General features: G+C 34.1%; 2 protein-coding genes across 5 annotated transcripts in view; one reads left to right on the top strand and one right to left on the bottom strand.

Moving 5' to 3' along the window:
• LOC127870036 (heparan sulfate glucosamine 3-O-sulfotransferase 2-like) overlaps nucleotides 1-13,002 on the bottom strand; it is a 40,983-nt gene extending 27,981 nt beyond the window's left edge. The window contains exons 1-2 of the mRNA XM_052412696.1: nucleotides 12,791-13,002; nucleotides 12,080-12,602 (exon numbers count right to left, since the gene is read on the bottom strand). Of these exons, the coding sequence (XP_052268656.1) occupies nucleotides 12,080-12,602; nucleotides 12,791-13,002 (735 nt within the window). The remainder of the gene's footprint in view (nucleotides 1-12,079; nucleotides 12,603-12,790) is intronic.
• LOC127868783 (phosphatidate cytidylyltransferase, photoreceptor-specific-like) overlaps nucleotides 1-19,474 on the top strand; it is a 195,479-nt gene that overhangs the window by 168,098 nt on the left and 7,907 nt on the right. The window lies entirely within an intron of this gene.

Here is a 19,474-nt window from a genome sequence, read left to right as displayed (position 1 = left end):
AGAAGCAAAATAGCAAGGCAAACGAAAGACGTAAATGAAAATAATGTTTCTATATGTATTGATAAATTGTTAGCTTAGTATTTTTTTCAATTGTAAATATTAGACATTAATGAATTCAAAACTACATCACATAAAATATTTACAGATAACAAATTAAATTTCAAACATAAAAAAATATTTAAATTTGTTGGTATGTTTTTTACATTTATTGTCGCGACCAATCACATTGTAAATGAGTTTGACTATAATCATACCACCAAGCTATTTACCTTGCTATAGACCGGAATTACATTATGTATATTTGAATGTATGATCCGAATGTGATGACAATCGCTATGAAACATCCCTAAAGGATGTATCACGTACCACTTTTTGTTAAAAGTACGTATTCGCACAATATATGTATATAGATATGCATAAAGGCAGTTATGTCTTTCTGTATGAGTAAATATAAGTATACAGGAAGATACTTATGCCTGTTTGCTTAAATTTACTGTGGAAAATTCTCTTTCGACCCAAAGCAAACAATTGGCACTCTTACAAACACAATTTTCTGTACATGCTGCGGTTCAAAACGTACGCCTGCGCGACGTCGAACGAAATATGCGGGAACATTTGTCTAGCGGTAGGATGCTGGTCGAGGAATCCGGAGATCCCTGGTTCGAAACCCGCTCTTTCAACTGAAATTGTACTGATAAAAAATAACGCGTGCTCCTCTCTTTATATCCCATTTGTACCAGTCACTGTCGTAACACATGAGACAAGACAATTATATCGGTCGAAATAATTCTTTGCCTTAATATTGAAAGTGTCGCAAAACAAACACAAAATAATCACAAATCTGAAAACTATTAATGTAACAGTGACTATGTCAGTTATCCGTTCAACAATCTCAAATACAAATAATACCTTTCTGGGCTTCGTTTTTTATAAATTATTCCTTCTTTTGTAAAATAATAACACTGCTAAAACCAAACGTCAATTGTTAAAATGTACCAAACTTATGCAAAAATCGGTTGGCAAAAATGTTAGGAGCAATATTAGGAAAAATCATACCATAATGTCATGACTCGATCTAAAGTGATGGATTTGTGAATGTGTAAATGAATGCCGATAAATGACACGCAAGCCTTTGTGTAAATGAGGCATTTACATTTAGACTGACTATAAGTAAAGGAAGTGTGATAGTGTCACATCAAAAATAGATTGTGTGTCACCGACGACCTTTCATTTCTGGGGTATTCTGTTATTATATTTGCTATGCATATAACAAATATACGTTTAAGTGCGTGTTAAATTTTATACATGGTTTGGTGACGTCGGTTTTGGTTCTTGTTGTGCACGATTTATATTTCAATCATCAATAGTTATATTGTCATACAAATACGGACTTTGCCATAATTATAAACCATATTTAACAGTTTAGAAATGAATGATGAAGTGCTATTTAATATTATATAAAAAACTAACGCTACCTTGTATACGACACGTCAATAAGTACTATGTACTTAAATATATAAAGAAGCATGAATTGATACATGATGTTGAAAATAAAAACAGAACACAGATCGTTGGATCAGGCTTAAACAAAAGTTTGTTTCCGCAAAAAGTAGGACCCTATTTATTTAGCGGGTCTATACCTTTTTAGCATTCTTGATCAGATCGATGATGTTGATAGTCATCGATAATTTGTTGCTACATTCTATATCATATTCATCATACTCATACTTAATATCTTGACTTTTACACGTAAAGAAGATGCTAGTGTTGATCACGTTTCATACGAAGAAACATTTTTGTGTAATGCTGTTAAATATAAGTTTGATTTTTTAAATTCGTTTCGCGACTTAAACAGCGTGGAACATACAATAACGACAAACATCAATCAGTGTTTTGGCCGTCGAGATAAACTTGTATAGCAACGTCAGTATGCTAGTAAATAATTCTAGACAAGCAATCGGTGTGAAGTTTTTCTCCGTTCAATGATACAGATTTTCTTGATATATGAATAGTCTGTAAATTAAGTTATGATGTGATGCATCCATGTGTCTATATTAGTATGATGTGTCAGTCGGTAAATTAAATCCTTCAAAGGTATAACATAATAACAAAACTGATCATCGGACTTTGAATTTACAATTAAAAAAAAACAACAGCTGTTCAAAATTACCATACCATTAAAGGGACCTTTAAGCAACACGGCCAAACACGGTTTTTCATTAAAAGATTGTTTCTTAAAATGTGAACGAGGTACCGATTGCATTAATATACATGTATCGCCGTGCTTATAAAACAGCATTGCACAAGACTCAGTAAATTGTCCCAATATCTAAAATTAATTTGCTACAATATACTTTAATTGGAGCATTGAGGGAAGCTCAATACATTATCTTCTTTTTAATTACCAACGGCTTTATTACTGCTACAAACAGAACCTCACTTATAATAAATGTTCACATGATCGACCATACAGAACAAAATTAAATGAATTTTTGAATTTTTACAAGTGAAATCATATTGGACCCCCCCCCCCCCCTCCAAAAAATAAATGAATATTTGGGTATTGTCAACTATGTATTGCACTTGCGAAATTGTTTTTAACTTCATATACATTTTGTGATTATACTGAATATTTGCCGCATCAAACGATCAGATATAGATGTTTTCTACATGTGGAGTTGGCATTGACAATATGTGGTTTGCTATGCAATCTTTTAAATATGTAAAACATTGTCAAACCAATGCAGAACCCCGGGTTTACAGAACCAAGCGAAACATACTTATTCAAACCGACGTTTTAAAATGGGTCTTTGCAATATCCTCTATAGCGTGTGATGTAGAATAATAGCATTAACTATCCACACGTATCGTTTGCTTTTGTCTGATTTTGCTGGTTTGCTTTCCCGTATTGATGTTAGACTAAAATGCTGCATTGACCTCACAGAATAACTATGCGCTGTGTATGTTTCGTATTTTAAAAAGCTTTTTGTACGGGACACTGAAATATTATTGTTGATTACTTCTTGGTGTAGCCCTTCTTAGTTTTTCGGTACAATTATCGACCTAAGAAAATATCAGCATGACTTCATAAATCTGTATTTGCTTATCCTGATTTAGTACATATTCATTGGGTATGTGATATTCAATAGATATATTTGACATTTTAGTGAATTGTTTCATCCCAAGCGTTGCGTTTGATTGATACCAATTGAATACACTCGCATTATTATGTAAATCGTTTACATGTTATCTTATATCAACAAAATTTTATTTCATGAATAGAATTGTAGACGATTTGAAATATAAGTGGAACTGATTAGTTCCGGTAAACCTGATGTTTTATAAAATTAGTCAGTCGTTTTACGTTTATAAAAGATTACACGTTTGAGTTGATATTTCTTACGAAGGCGGCTGTGGCGGCGCCATCCTCTGCGGTGAGCGCAGACGATAACCTTAGAGATATTTGTATGAAAAGCAATTGTAATTAATAAAAAAATAATAACATGTTCGACTTTCGCTATTATTGTCTTTAAATTCTGATGTTATACCCTCTTTAAACATTCTGAAGAAGGAGTCTGTAGACAACAAATGGGAAAATGGGATATGATATGTAATTTCTACCCGCAAATGATCGCTCTTTGAACATGTAAATATAATGTAAATAAAATCCTAACCTGATCTACATCAGTATAAAAATATTGATTGCAATTCATATATGGTTTATGCGAATTTGATTGGTTGTTACAAAGTATTGATGTAAATAAAAATGTCTGCTCGATTTGTATCCCACTTTGATTCGAAACTAAAAATTCGCGTTTCATGCATGAAATGACAAAGATGTGAACAGCAAAGAATGCTCGATAGTCAATATAAACTTTCATCACCTTCGTCTTTACACTAATGATGCTATCGTCAGAAGTAATCAGTAATTATTTCCGATGAATTAAACTGATGACTTCCTGAATTACTAATCAGCGAATTGCGGAGGCGAACAAAGTACGTGCAATCAATAATTTGCATTAATACTTGCGTATTAACTGTAATAGTTCAATAAACTCATTAATATTACATTCGCTAAGAATTGTGGTCTTAAGATGATCGTTTGCTTCTGGATCACTAAACCTCTATGACCGCTATATTGCATTATCAACCTTTTCTCTTTCTTGAATTTTCAGTCATGAACACAAAATCAATGAACTTATTACAATTGACAAAAACAAACGTGGTTTTTCATTTGAAAACGTAGTGGATTGAGGAGAAATATGAAATGAATAGAGTCATTTCCGGCTACCTTAATTCATTGGTGTTCTGAAAAAAACTCCTTCACGCATCCACCAGTACCTGATTTTTATTCATGCATTGAGTCATCTATTAAAATTGATTGACACAACGTCTCTTCATGCGAAAGAATAATTCCAATTTGGTTGAATGCCAAAGAAATAATTGTATGAGTATAATTGGCAATTTAAAACTTAACTCGTAAATGCATTTAGTTTATAGATGTATCAATATGAAACTGTGCATTATAGAAATATTGAAACCCCATAGACATGAAAAGAAGAGGCCTCGCGAGAGTAACATATTTAAGGCAAGTTATCAACCACATATAAAAAAAAACAATGCAATACATTGAACAATACAATATAAAACAAACAAAATTAAGACTGCGTCCGTTGCCTTGAAACCGTTACTGCATACAGTTGGTTCTTAAATCCGCTTAGAGGAATGCACAACCTGACATTTATATAACAAACATCAGTTAATATAAGCCGTATACAATTTGTATTGAAATATACAAGACACACAAAAAATAATATAAATTTGATGACAATTGAATTGATCGGCGGTTCAATATTCACCAGTACAACGGGATTGCAGCTTTCTGAAGCACGATTAAAAGTAAATACAGTTAACACAATTTACCTTCCCGATATCATATAGACCAAATACCATATAATCGTTATGGATCTAAAAATCCGTAATATATGGTATAAAAGGAAAGACTACACATCTTAGAAGGACGGCACATATGCATTAAAGATTACAACTGCATGAATTGAAAACAGCAATTAATTATACGTTAAAAATGGATAACGTGTGCCTACTTTGACAGTTCTTAGAAGACGATATATAGCAGGAATTAACGCAATTTTAAAATGGATTACCCGATGCTTTTAACAAAAAAATAATAATTAGCTCTTGGTGGCTCAATGCGCTATCATTAATCGCTGTTCAGTCTATTGGGTAGGCAAAAAATCGCGATTAATTTCAGTCTAGACATTACTTTTTTTGTTATGAGAAATCACGACACTCATATTCATATTGCTTGGTCAACAATAGTTTTCGTGGAATTTGAAATATGTGGTTATGTACGGTTCATTTAGATTGGATGTTATTTTTTGTTTCAGGAAATACCATGTTATGAAATATATTCGATTGGGGTTAATATAAAATAGTACGTAAAAGATGAATAATAGATTACAGCTGTATCCGTTATGCAGAATCAATCACAATGAAAGCAAAAGTGTATCGTTTCAGTCGTAGCATGAATACAAAATACTTCTGTTGTATGTTCCGTAAAAGCCCTGCATAATATAAACGCTATTCTCGCTTAATTTGATAGTATACATGGACACAACATTTGCAAATTAAAATTGGATACTTCTCGTATTTTTTGTATTTTTCAAAGTAAATATTGGATTGAGGTGTAGAAATCTATATAAGACAACATCAGTATTGTAAAAACATCAATCAGAAGTTTCCAATTCGATAAAGATACGATGTCATTTCACATTTCTTCAACGATAAGATTGTTGTCCCAAGATCATCGAAAAACTTAATCATTTCATTTTGCAATACATAAGTTGAGAAGTTGTTTTTCGTATTTTCATTTATTTCATCACACCAGCAGTGTCTTGCTGTATCCAAATATTATTTCAATACAAACACAAAGTTAAGTACATTGTACATATTCCATTAAATACAATTTATATTGTCCATTGTAGCGCAGAGTGTTTTCGATACAAAACGCCTTTACAATCTCACTGAATGAATATTTTGGTTATCAGATTGTAGAGAGCGGAGGAAAAAATAATAACTTTAACTTGTTAGTGAAGGCAAACATAGACTATCAAGTGATTACGTGAACCTTACGATACAACTTTTGGTGAAAAAAAGAAATACAAAAAATGACATATGCGTGTCGCATAATTGATGCTTAAAGTTTGTTCGCAAAAATGCATGCCCTATGTTGATGTCAGTGTGGTCGGAGAGTAATTAGTTTGTTAAATTGATGTTTGCTGTCGTGTATGTGTACTTGCCAGATGGTAAATACGCCAGTAGGTGCAAGTTCAACGAAGTAGACTGATCTATCAAGCTGATATGTTTATGTAACGATACATGAATATAAGCAATGCTTCTTTGGACACTAAAACAATAAGGATTTAACCCATAGGAGGGACGCCAGAGGTTTATCTTCAGGACCCCAGATGGGGTGAGGTCCTGTCTGGGTGATTAACACGGATTTGTCATGTCTTGGAAACGTTATAAGTTACTTGGAGAATCACATGGACGTTGAAATATTGCATTAACAACTAATTTAAATAATTAAGTGGACATGGCAACATTATGGTAACAATTAAATAAAGAGCAAAGAACTATTCATAGAGTTTATTTGTATATGTGTTGTAACGGTACAATGCGGAATAAGAGCTACATTACTTTATCATTCTTTAGTACAATCCTTTTAATAATGTTCAAATAATTATTGTATAGACACTAAATATCGCCATCCTGAATACTTGACCTTATTATATTGCAATGCTTTTACGTGTGCTGGCACGACCAACGCTTGGATTAGAAGGATTTTCAACATATCATAAACACTACTTTGTAAAATTAGTATTGCAATAATAAGAATATAAATTCTTGCGGACATAACAATTAAAGTTCTGAAAAAAGTGATTCAAAGTCATTTAATTTAATAATCATTTATATAATTGTGTAAATCTTTTAAATTGCCATAGAAAATACTAGAGTGTAATCTACATAAACAAGTAACTAAGTTGCGATTGAAGTGGATGAGCCGCGCTCTGTGCAAAGTGGGTTTGACGCTGGTAAAGTGTCGTCTGGTAAAGTGTCGTCCAAGATTAGCCTAGAAAGTCCGCACATACTAATCCGAGACGACTCTTTCCGCAAAAACTTTATTTTTGCCAAGAAGAGACTTTCTTGGAACGAAAATTCTCATATAAGCGGTAAGTGTCGTCCCTGATAAGTCTGTGCACTGGCTAATCTGGGACGACACTTTACGCATATGCCTTAAACCTCCTTTTCACAGAGCACGGTTCATTTGCAATATGTATAAAAGCTTTATTAGTGTAAATGACCGCATTCATTCTGTTCACAAGCAGTTTAATTAATGTAGCCTATTTCAGCAAAGATGGTGTCAATGTTTTTGCAAAAGTTTACTCTTTAACACTGGACAAATAAATGTTACATATTTGAGTTCTTAAAGGCAAAACAATATTTTGATTTAATTGCTCGTTGTTGATTGGTGAAGATGTTTTATTACATACATGAATTGTTTTAAGAAGCAAAAACTAAGAATAAGGGGTACAATGTCAATAATGCTAGTGTTTGCATATTTCTGCAATTTCCGTGTGTAGACTTCCGGTTTCTATCGACTATTCCGGTATACTGTAATCACGATGAGAAATACGAAGGTTTCCTTGTCATGATTAAAGCCACACACCTTATTTTGCATAGTAAATTAAAGTATAAATAAGAAACATATTTTATTTATGCCAATTAGAATATATATGGGGGTTACAATGTATAAATCCGTCTTTTTTTGCGCTTTAAAACATAAAAATAATCACGTTTGTCGAAATGGACGTATACGTCTAAAATCATACTTTCGGTTTTAAAAGCGGTACCGTTTGAAAAATACTAAATTACTTGCTAACTAGGCTATAGATATAATTGTATTTATATGTATTGATTAACATGTATTTCATTTCAAAGTCAGAGGCAAAGTGTGTGGCTTTAATTGAAGCAGGCATGAACATCATATTTCCCTTATATTTGCTAAATCTCAACATTTATAAATTTAAGTACATATTTAATCTTAAACTGGTTTTTGTGATGTCTTTTTTTAGTTATTGCTGTAAACGATGCATATTTAAAATCATTAAGAAGTATATTGTCATTCAATGTTTTAATTTGCTTTATAAGTGCCACATGAAAAAGTAAAATGTATGTATATAATATAAACCAAAGGACCTTACCTTGTGTACGACTCCGTGTGTTATGCGGGCCTATCGATATCACCCGATATCAACCGATATTACCTGATTTCATTAGTTTGCTGCTACATTACAATTTGAAATAATTTATAAGAAATATATGCGGAATCGAGATTTGACAAATCACTCTTGTTAACGTGGGAACTAATTCTAAACACGTAAAAAGTAAAGGAATAAAATTATATGTATACCAATCTAGGCTACTTTTGGATATGTTAATGGAGACAATTTATCCACTTTACAAATGTATAAAATTCCATTTGTATGCAATCATATTACACTCACGTTTATATTATGATAATATATATCTGAAGCGTTAACGTTATCTTATAAAAATTATTAAAATTTTATGAACAGTGTATCAAACAAGGTGATATATAGTTTTCTTAACAGACGCAATATTTGTTTTACTTTTTGCTTGAATAACATGTATTTCTCTATCCGTGTAATGTTTTTGAAAAGTCTATGTAAGCTTTATCGGCCATAACAAAATGAGCGCAAGATAATTAATACTCCCACACTATCACATAAAAATTTATCTTTCCATATTATTACCAATTAAGATATCAATATATCGACATAAATTCAGACATCCAGGAGACTTGATTATTATAATGCAATGCTTTTACGTGTGCTAATATGAGCAGAATAAAACGTTACTTGGATTAGAAGGATTTCCGACTTTTAGCAAATGATATGTCATACTTTGTACAATTAACATTGTTCTGGAAAAAAAATTCAATAAAAAGTTATCAAAATTGATTTATTAAATAATTATATGTTAAGTTAATGTAAATCTAAGCTGTATTCAACATAACCAATTAAAAAAATCCGCGTGAAATAAATATATTTGCAATATGTATAAAAGCTTTATTCATGCAAATGACCGCAGATGATCTGTGCCAAATTTCTGTTATCATTAAACACTTAAACACTGGACAAACAAATGTCCAATTATGTAATAGAGTTATTTGATACAATATCAATATTTTTATTTAATCGCTTGTGAATATGTTTTATTTCCATTGATGAATTGCTTTAAGAAGCAAAAACTAAGAATAAGGGGTACAATTTCAATACTGCGAGTGTTTGAATATTTCTGAAATATCCGTGTATAGACTTCCGTTTTTTATCGACTATTTCAGCAAACATGCTCTGTTCGGTATACTGTAATCGCGATAAGAAATACGAAGGTTTCCTGATTATGATTTATTGCAGCAGGTAATTTCGATCGGTGAGCCGAAGATATTTCCATGCAATTATGTGTAATTTATGAGGGCGGATTCAAGATAAATATCACAGAAATCCTGTCCACTATCGTGTTAGGAATAACAGACTAATACAGCACTTGTATGCCAAGGCTACAGTTAAACCCATTGATTATTTTTTGCACATATTTGGTTATATGATTTTTTTTTTAAGTCGTCCAATTATAATGAACATGCAGAAGCCACAACAAATCTACCTCTAACAGTCAGATAACTTATTCCAAGTTTCAGGGTCTACGTTTACATGACTTAGTGGCTTCATATTAAGTGATAAACATAAACAGCCTGTTCAATGCAAATGCCTGTAACCCATGACAATTTAGATGAATGATAAATTGTCGGATTGCATTTTAATAGCAAATACGCAAACGATAATGTATATGTTAAAGAGATGATGCGTAAATGCTGTACGGATACACAATGTGTTTAAAAAAAAATATTCCAGTAAAAAATCTAGTTCGTTTATTGATCGACGCAAGCCGGTTGCTGTCGATGATTATTATGACTATTTTTAATAGATGATAACAGTTATTTTTAAATTAGTACACGATGACTGGACTAAATTAATCAAAATCAGTTTAACGCATTCATATTTGTAGACAAAACTGGTGGTTTAATATAATCTGTGACAATGCATGTGTATGTAATGAATGGGTTTGATACGATAAATGATGTAAATAATCTACAAGTAGCAGAGTATAGTCCCGGTACATAACACAAACAACCAATGTTATCTACGTCTCTGCCGCAGTGTTATACACGAATATTGCCATAACGGGGCAACAGCATAAATAAAAGTGATTTGATGCACAATAATGTAATTAAACAGCATGCATGTCCAGGCCGATATTCTCTTCCGTAAAAAATTGATGTTCATTCCATTAACGTTTGATTATAAATGTTTTCAATGTAGATGTTGTAAATGACGTTATTGCAGAAATTTCAACTTCTTACCATCAAATAGAAATGCCTAATATCGTAGTATAATTAGCTCACTGAAGTAAAGCGATTCTTTTTTTCTGGAACCTCAGTTCTCCCGATACTATATATACATTAATCACTAACTTGATCAATGCATACATCGACCAGATATAGTTTTCTAAATATGGAAATTATCATTAAAATCATACAAAATTAATGTGTGTTTCCTCAGATGCAAACATGTTAAAAAAAGTTACTAATGTGATTCAATCGTCCGTTACAAATCGAGCGAAATTCATTTATGCTCGCACACTTTCATTAAAATAGTGATAATCCCCTATGATATCAAGTTATCGCCGTAAAACTCGACTTTATCCAACTGGGAGGCGTTCACATTTACTCGTTTGAATTCAACAAAGCGATACTTTACAATAATAAATCGTTAAAAGCACGAGTCATTTTAGGATTGCAATAGAAAGAATTTAAATACTTGAAGAATTAATTGTTTAATAAAAGAGGGAAATGGGAACAAGAACAATAACCGAGATTCTCCATAAATATATTTATCAAATAAATATAAATATCGCAAATATAAACATTTCAAATATCTTTACAAAATGACAACATTTTATGAATGTATTAACCATTTGAATGTTATGATTATACTTCGAATAAAAGTTGTGTACGTAAAAAAGAACAATAATCGAGACACTCCGTCAATGTCTTCATTAAATGCATATAAATAAAGTATGTGTACACCTTTAAAATATCAATAGTAAATGACAACATTATATGCGTTTGCTTACAATTTGAATGTTTAAATGGTATGTATCGAAACGTTATCCATGCTCATTACCCGTGCACTAACATCAAGAAGGTTCTTCCGTAAAGATGCTATTTAAGGAAAACATACACGCATGTAGAACATAGTTAAACACCGGAAATAAAATGTTTAAGTTTGCAAATACATATGTTCTCTCACTGCAAAACGGTAGTTTGATAAAATTGTTTTCACAAGTGTTAATAGCCAGATAGTCGACTAGTAAATATGTCATATGCATTTATAAAAAAGGAGAGATTTTTAAGAAATATACATTTTTTGTAGAGGTGTCCGATGTCAATACTGCACTGTATAATTGACGCGAAATTGTACGATTATATGCAGATTTCTGCAATGTATTTAAATAGACTTCCGTTTTTTAATCGACCATTCCCACAAAAATGCTCTTATACTGGAATCGCTTTCAGAAACACCGTGCTTTCTTTGCCATGGTAAATTGCTTCCGGTATTTCGATCGTTGAGTCAAATAAATCTCCAAACATTGTGTAATAATGATCTGAGTTTTATGATAAACATCACAGCAATTATATCCAGTGTCGTGTTATGAATAACATATTAATACTGCACTGGTTGGTCAATGCTATGGGTCAATCCTTTGATTTAGCTTCTCTACTTCACATTTTTTGGCAATTTGTATATTATTTTAAACAAGTCGTCCAATTATATTGAACATGCATGAGCGTAAAGAAATACTGATTGTATATGCTGTAAAAGTCGTATAACTTTTTCAAAATGTCATGGCCTACGTGTATGTGACTACGTCCTTTCGTTTGTCCAAAACACTTATGAGATGGATTTTTATCTCGTCGATAAATGCAAGGAAATCCCCGAGTTGCGTTAAAATATATTGCACTTTTATTGATTTTTCGTTCTACTCCAATAAAATCTTGCACTTTTTCGAGTTCTTCTATTGGATTATTGATTAGATTTTCTCCACTAACCAAGTGTATATTTTTCTTACCAAATATATGCAACCACTGTTGCATGTATTTTACGTATAGTCCAGTTTCCACAATAGATGAATGCGTGTTTACTTTGCCATTTCTTCTTAAAACTCGGCTCGTGAAAGATACTTTTGTACTGTTGCCACCTTTGCTTACAGATTGTGTAAAATCTGACATGGCCCTGACAACTGGGTCTCGAGTTACAAGAAGAAGTTTAGTTACGTTTGACATATTGAAAATTCTCTCTGGCACACCTGGGGTCACAAAGTACCGTGGCGTTTTCTCCACTGTAATTTCATCGTCATATGTTAGCGGCATCTTTGATCTGTCAAATATCAATACTTGCTTTAAGGAAATATTGCGTATTGCTTAGATATATATTATTAAATATCATTTTAAACAATTTTTTATTTGATTGCCGTTGTTTGAGAGTTTTACTTTAAACGTCAGATAAATGTTCCCAAAAATGATACAACAGCCCGGTAGGTTTGCAAACATGAAAAAGCTACATACCTGTACCAGTCGAGTCCGAGATGATAATTTCTGTCAAAGAAGTGTGGCTCCGGGCCCGGTGCTTTAATGGCAGGGTGGAGCTTCATGTATTCCAGTAGAGCTCTAGTCCCACATTTCTTCACGCCAATAATAATCACACTTGGTAGCCTTCGGACGGCCTGACCTTTACGTATTTCGTTACTGTAAATTGCGTGCGAAACAGAATATTGCATGTTCACTTCTCTATTGAACTTCAGATTTGAATATCCCGATTTATTTAAAAATGTGTCTGAATTATGCAGTATCGGTATTAACCACATCAGGCTCAAAAGGCAGAAAGTTACGAACAATTTGAACTTCTTTTTCAGCTGCATTTTCAACAAATATTATTACACATTATAAAGATGCTTTTATTTATCTGTTTATCATAACAATTGATTTTGTATTCTGAGACGGAAACGAAACAATTTATCAAAACAAAGGATCCCTCTCGCTCGAATGTTTACTTTGGAAGCTTGTAAACAAAAGCTCAGATACGTCCGTCAATAACGGAAAGAACGACATCCTCTGTGAGACAAACACATTGAATACAGAACGGAGGACCTGTTACTGCCTTGCATCTATTGGACATTAGCCTTTTGAGTGACATTGATTTATCAATACACTAGCTCTAAATGTATGTCGCATTCACGCTGGGATGCGCACATTAAGAGTGGTGGTTGTGTTTCTAGCGGTGTCGTGGTACCGGTAGAGGCGTCGGCGTATGTGGTGGTGGTAGTAGTAGTAATTGATGTTTTTATAGCGTGTATAACCATCAGTCTGCATATTTTATCTAATGCGCACATTTTCCCTTACATAACGTGTTTGATTGTTCCTTTTTTTATTCTTCTAGGATTGTTTTCTTCGTGAAGCGAAATCATGTACTGATAAATATTGAGCAGTTTGATGTTCAAATTTGTTGTCCATTTTTAAACTGTTGTTTAAGCCGCAATTCCATTAACTACAGATTTCATTAGCTTTATGGTAAATACCAATCGCTTATCGGTTAACTCTTGCATGATGCAAATACAAAACCTCAACTGGGAATAGCTGACGAAACTCGTGTTTAAGTATCCCCTGTGCCTCAAACTAGATAAGTGATTAGCAGGTTGTTGTTTTATTTCAATTGATCTACAGTTGATGTTGTCAGATGTCAGAAAGTTGTTATATTTCAATGTTTTTAATTTGTAAGCTTGTGGATTAGTTCTTCTTGTTGTACATTATTTGAGAATACCGTCTCTTTCTTCTATTAGCAAAATGGTTACTACGATCATTCGCAAGTAATTTGTGGGAATCGGTAGCCGTGCACCACTCAATTAACAAAGCCGTGATGAAAACATTATTAAATAAAACTTTGCGTTGATGATCTGAAGTCTGCTTTTAAAAGTGCGCAATGACACAACGTCTGGTTTTATAGGAAGGCATAAGTTTACAACTTAAATTTGCGACAATCGGCCCCGTATCTTCTTGTTTTGGTCACAGTTATTCGTTATTCAAAAGCGATATAGTCTGATCGTGACCACTCACCTGTCGCAGATTCGATCCTTGCTAATCCGTTACATACTTGCCCGTCTTTCGATTGTCATTAAGACATAAAACCGAGTTGGAGTTTCCTGAGTTCTTCACACCGGACACTTAAAATAAAACAGATTATTGTCTCTGGAACGAAAAGCCCTCCTGTCGGCCACTACCCATGCAACCCGACTGAAGGGTCTGATGCGGCAATGGAAATATGGGAGAATCCCACTTGTGTCACAAGTTAAATTCGCATTTTTCTATTTATGTCGTTCCCGCAACTGAGAGACTCGTTCCCACGACTAAATAAGACGCTGTAACGAGATAACTTACTCGCGCAAACGAATAAGAAATTCGTGGTAACGATTTAGTAAGTCGTGAAAATGATTTAGTATATTATGGCATTGACAAACTCGTGGGAACGAATAATCAACTCGTGGGAACGAGATAATAGCTCGTGGCAACGAATAAATCAATCATTCAGAGTGCACGAAATTTGAAAAGCATTTAAAAGCACGAGTCTGTCCAATTTATGTCTTCCGACATTATGTAAGCCTTCCTTGTATCAGAATTTTGAAACATGCGTCAAATGACATAATTTTTGATCTGTTGTCTATGTCGTTACCACGTTAGTTATCTCGTGCCAAGAAGTCACTGTCGTTCGCACGAGTTGTCAGAGCCATATCAGACATTACCCGAGTTACCCGTAGCTATTACTATTCCACGAGTTACTAAACGCATGTCGTACCCACGACTTACTAATTCGTTCACACGACTTACTAACTCGTTGCCACCAAAAACTTATTACATGTATTTGGTTTTTAACGAATCACGAAGTCGTTACAAAGTCTTGGTAACGATATACGTGTACATAAACATGACGAATGTCTCGTGTGCCATTGTCTTCCACTGTTGCTTTGGCGACCAGACGCGGAAACTGAAGCTAGTGTTTTTTATGTTTAGCTATTGCAAACTCAGGGGAAATCATTTCCGGCCAGAAGCTTCTATGATATCCACTAACAGCGACAACAAAGGGAACGAACTTCATGATGTTATTTCAATGAGATTTTCACCCATTGTGACTTATGGTGTTATTCCGAATTATGTATACTGTCGCCATTAGTAATAAGTCAAGAAAAATATGGTACTTTTCGTAAAGCCTAATACGGTAACAATGGAAATATGCTACCCCGACTTGGAGATAAATTATACATTCTTACACTACTGGTTTTTAATTATGTGGTCAGAGCTGAACCCGTCTTAACTCTGACATGTACTATGGCGACGAGGAATCGGCTCGTCTAGGACTGTCTCGTAAATGAAAAAAAGTCAACAGTCTTTGGTAAAGAATGGTCATTGTGTCCACAGGTGTCGCTTCTCAATCAATGGGTGTGCATATCCGAGTTTTATGATTGGAAATCTGAAGTTATATTTTCATTTTGCCCAAACATATCAATGACTGGTGTTCAAAACACACATACAGTGTATTTATTATCTCTAAAAAACATTTAGGGTGCGTACGTGAAGAACGGACGGACGTTTAAGGACAAACACTTCCTGGCATTAATGTTTCTAAACAGATAGATGCCTACATGTTGTCGCAGTAGATTATGATGAGACGCAGCTTTTCCCGCTGTTCCTGCGATTCCAAGTAAAAAAAGATGTCATTATGAAAATGACATAATACAGAATGAGCAAAGATGCAACCATTTTCGTTTCATATATTTCGTACAAACAACGTTCTTGAATTTGAACCAATGTGGATCAACAATCAACTACATGGTTTGTGCCTTAGTGTTTGCTCAACTGATAAAAACAAAAACGAAAATCATGGGTGCTTGCTCTAATTTAAAAATTGGTATGTTCTTATTAATGAAACAATTATTAAAATACAAATAAACTTAATAAATCCTTTAAAAATTTGCGATTGCTATACATGACATTAAAAAGTAAACTTGTTGTCAAGCGTTTATGGGCTGTAATGATTTCTGGGCTGTGTCGAGAACGCCTGATTGAATGGCTGATCTTTATTAACCAAATTTCGAGCAAGTTATCAGACGACTTGGTCCCGCGCAATGTTCTTTCCGGGGGCTTAACCGAAAGGCCTTAAATATTCTGCGCGTAGAAGCCATCCTCGGGAATTATGGACACAAAATAACAAAAATAAAGATAACGTGTGTCTACAAATGATAATAGTGTCTTGCAATTAACAGGTAACTATGACATGCTAGTGAATTGTGTTAAAATGCGACAGTTTGTTTGATTATTTATTACAGAAGTATTACAGAGTAATGGTTGAAGTTCGAGTTGTGCTTTATTCAGCAAATAAATGTTAATTAAAAATAAGAGCGCGTTCTGGTCGCACTCGCCATCATCGGCCTCTCATAAATTATATACTATTATATAATATCAATTCTAATTTTTAATATATTTATGAAAACAAATTGCATCTAAAATTTAGTGTCTTGAGGACAACCAGTAATTATTATTGTTTGAAATATTCAGATTGCTCCCCACGCCAGGATCAGACCCGTGACTTCTCGGTCTTTCGGCTGATCCACTATCACCTTTACAACTAATTTCGTCTCTTTTAGAAATACCCAAACTGTATCTGCAAATAAATGGAGGTCAAACAATTAGACACACTCGGTGTCGATAAAAAAAATGTTAAGCGGTCGAAAATGGCCTGTTCGGGAGACAACATCTTATAAGTTTTAAGTTCCAATGTCCGCAAATGGCGACCGCATATTCTGAAAGTCAACCCTCACAACAAATCGTGGTCGTCCTTCCTCTGTACTAGTATATGTCAATGTTGAAACCAACGTTTACAACAGTATACAGATGGCGGCTAAATTAGGTGTTAGGCTCAGGTACCTATGTGATATGCTCTAGTTCAAAACTGAACTCAAGTTACAAAAGAAGTTTCCTTAAACAAATTTTCGATGTGTATCAGGAATAAGTCAACCGTAAACTAGAAACACTAACATCTCGGCCGGCGCGCATGTGTATCCCAGAGGAACTAAATAAACATGTCGACCAGCTATTGGGTTACACCATACACCGTAAAAACAGATATCACTGACCTGGAAGAAGATGGACTAAGATGGAAGATGGGGGACCGATATGACGCTGGATGATGAAATCCAGAGTTCAGAAATGCCGCCTAAGCGGCCGCAGAGATGAGAAAGTTAAACCTAACCAACATGGCAATAAGTGAATAAAAATGGAACGGTTCTGGAAAGAAGTGACAGACTTGCGGCGAGTTACTTCTGTCAGCGTGGCAATCGGCCACTACGATGCTACGCATCCACGAAGGAAGAGTTCGGCAGGTACATCAAGCGATTGAAGAACGGGGCTAACTGATCAAACTCTCCACGCAAGGCGACATCAATCAATTCTCTAAATACCGAGGGATAACTAAACGTATCAGATTGCCACTATGCGCATCACTCTCAAACAATACATAGAATGGAACTCATCCCTCTACGTCAACTTCGTTGACTATGAGCAGACATTCTCCCCTGGAGCTAGACTTCTGAGTCACTTCGGAGTGTCATAAACGATCATCAACATCATCAGGAAGTCTTATGAAATGATAACCTGCAGAATTGTTCACGAAAGACAGCTCACAGACGCCTTTGAAGTAATTACCGGAGTGAGACAAGACTGCTTACTACCATTTTTCTGTTCCTTCTGGTCACAGACTGGGTCATGAAGACCTACCAGGAGCGGAACGGATTTCAGAGGACACTTTGGAAGCAGTTGGATGGCCTCGACTTTGACAACGATCTGGGTTTTCTCTCCCACGCCCAACGACATATACAGGGAAACGCATTAACGTTTTTTACGTCATATTATAGACGTCATAACGTTCATTGATAAAAACAATATTTGTACATCATTTGTGGACAACATCACAATCGGTATTATTATTTTATTTATTTATTAAATTTATTCATTAATTAATTGTTTTGTATTTATTGACGTGTGCATGTTGTAAGTCAATGTAATTTAAATGAGTTGTTAGAATATAATTATTATTATTTTACATGCTATAATTTGAATTTATTTGTGTTTAGAGAATCGTCTACGTGTACGTATTCGTCATCGTCTTCGATTGTATGAGAAATAAACCGGTAGAAAGACGCATGTCTCTATGATATGTTCCACATGAAGTGAATTACTTACAGGTGTTTTAGAAACACCTGGCGCCGTAATCTTGATGCTGATGCCAATCAGATGGGCAAGATATGGGGTCAGCGTGAGAGACTCGCCCGGAACCGAGACGCCAGGAGCAGAGACGTAGACTTGTTATCTACGTCTCTGCCAGGAGGAAGCTGTCGACTTTGTCCCAGACAAGACCACAGTCGATGATGAGATGAAGATGACTTAGTTTGCTAAGTTCGGGCACCAGGCAAGAAATGGCGCGCCACTCTGGATTTGCAGACGATTCAAAAACGGAGATACTAGATTCCGCACTATATTTGCACTAACATCTTTTTTTGTAAATGTATATTAATATTTATTAAACTAGCTTTGAAAAAGTTGTGGTCCCATTCTGCTGGTACTATGTAAGCATATCGATAATCGATTCATTAAATAACTTGACCATTTAAGGGGATTTTAAATGCCAAAAAACTTGTTTAAATGATATAACAATACAGTAACACTGTTCGAAAATATTATGTAATTTCTTGCATTTGTTGAGGTGTAAATAGAAAATTTAGCAGGAATATTAACTGATATTTAAGTTTATTTTTAATAAAGAATTGATTTAAAGTAATACGTCGTATTCCGTTGTAAATTTAAACTATACTCAGTACATTTACTTTTTATCAAAACTAGCTCGGAAACGAAATGTTTTTCCGACAAAAACAGCACAGTCTTTAATGACTTACTCCGCAAAAACATCGTGTACGAAAGTAGAAAGTAAGCTTAGATTTATCATCTTTATTTAAAATGCACCACTGCACTTTTCCTGTCATTTTGATTAATTAAATATCAAGCATTCTTTTAACGGCAGAACATTTATATGACAGTTCATTGAATATGTCGAATGTCATGTGAATACATTTCGGATATAGTTACTCCTATAAATATGAGGTCGATTTACATCGACCTCATATCGTTTAACGTTATTTTGCAATAGCA

Source organism: Dreissena polymorpha, chromosome 2 (genome assembly GCF_020536995.1).
Source record: "Dreissena polymorpha isolate Duluth1 chromosome 2, UMN_Dpol_1.0, whole genome shotgun sequence".
Taxonomy (NCBI): domain Eukaryota; kingdom Metazoa; phylum Mollusca; class Bivalvia; order Myida; family Dreissenidae; genus Dreissena; species Dreissena polymorpha.
Note: the sequence above shows the minus strand (reverse complement) of the source record. Positions and strands in the feature narration are given on the sequence as shown.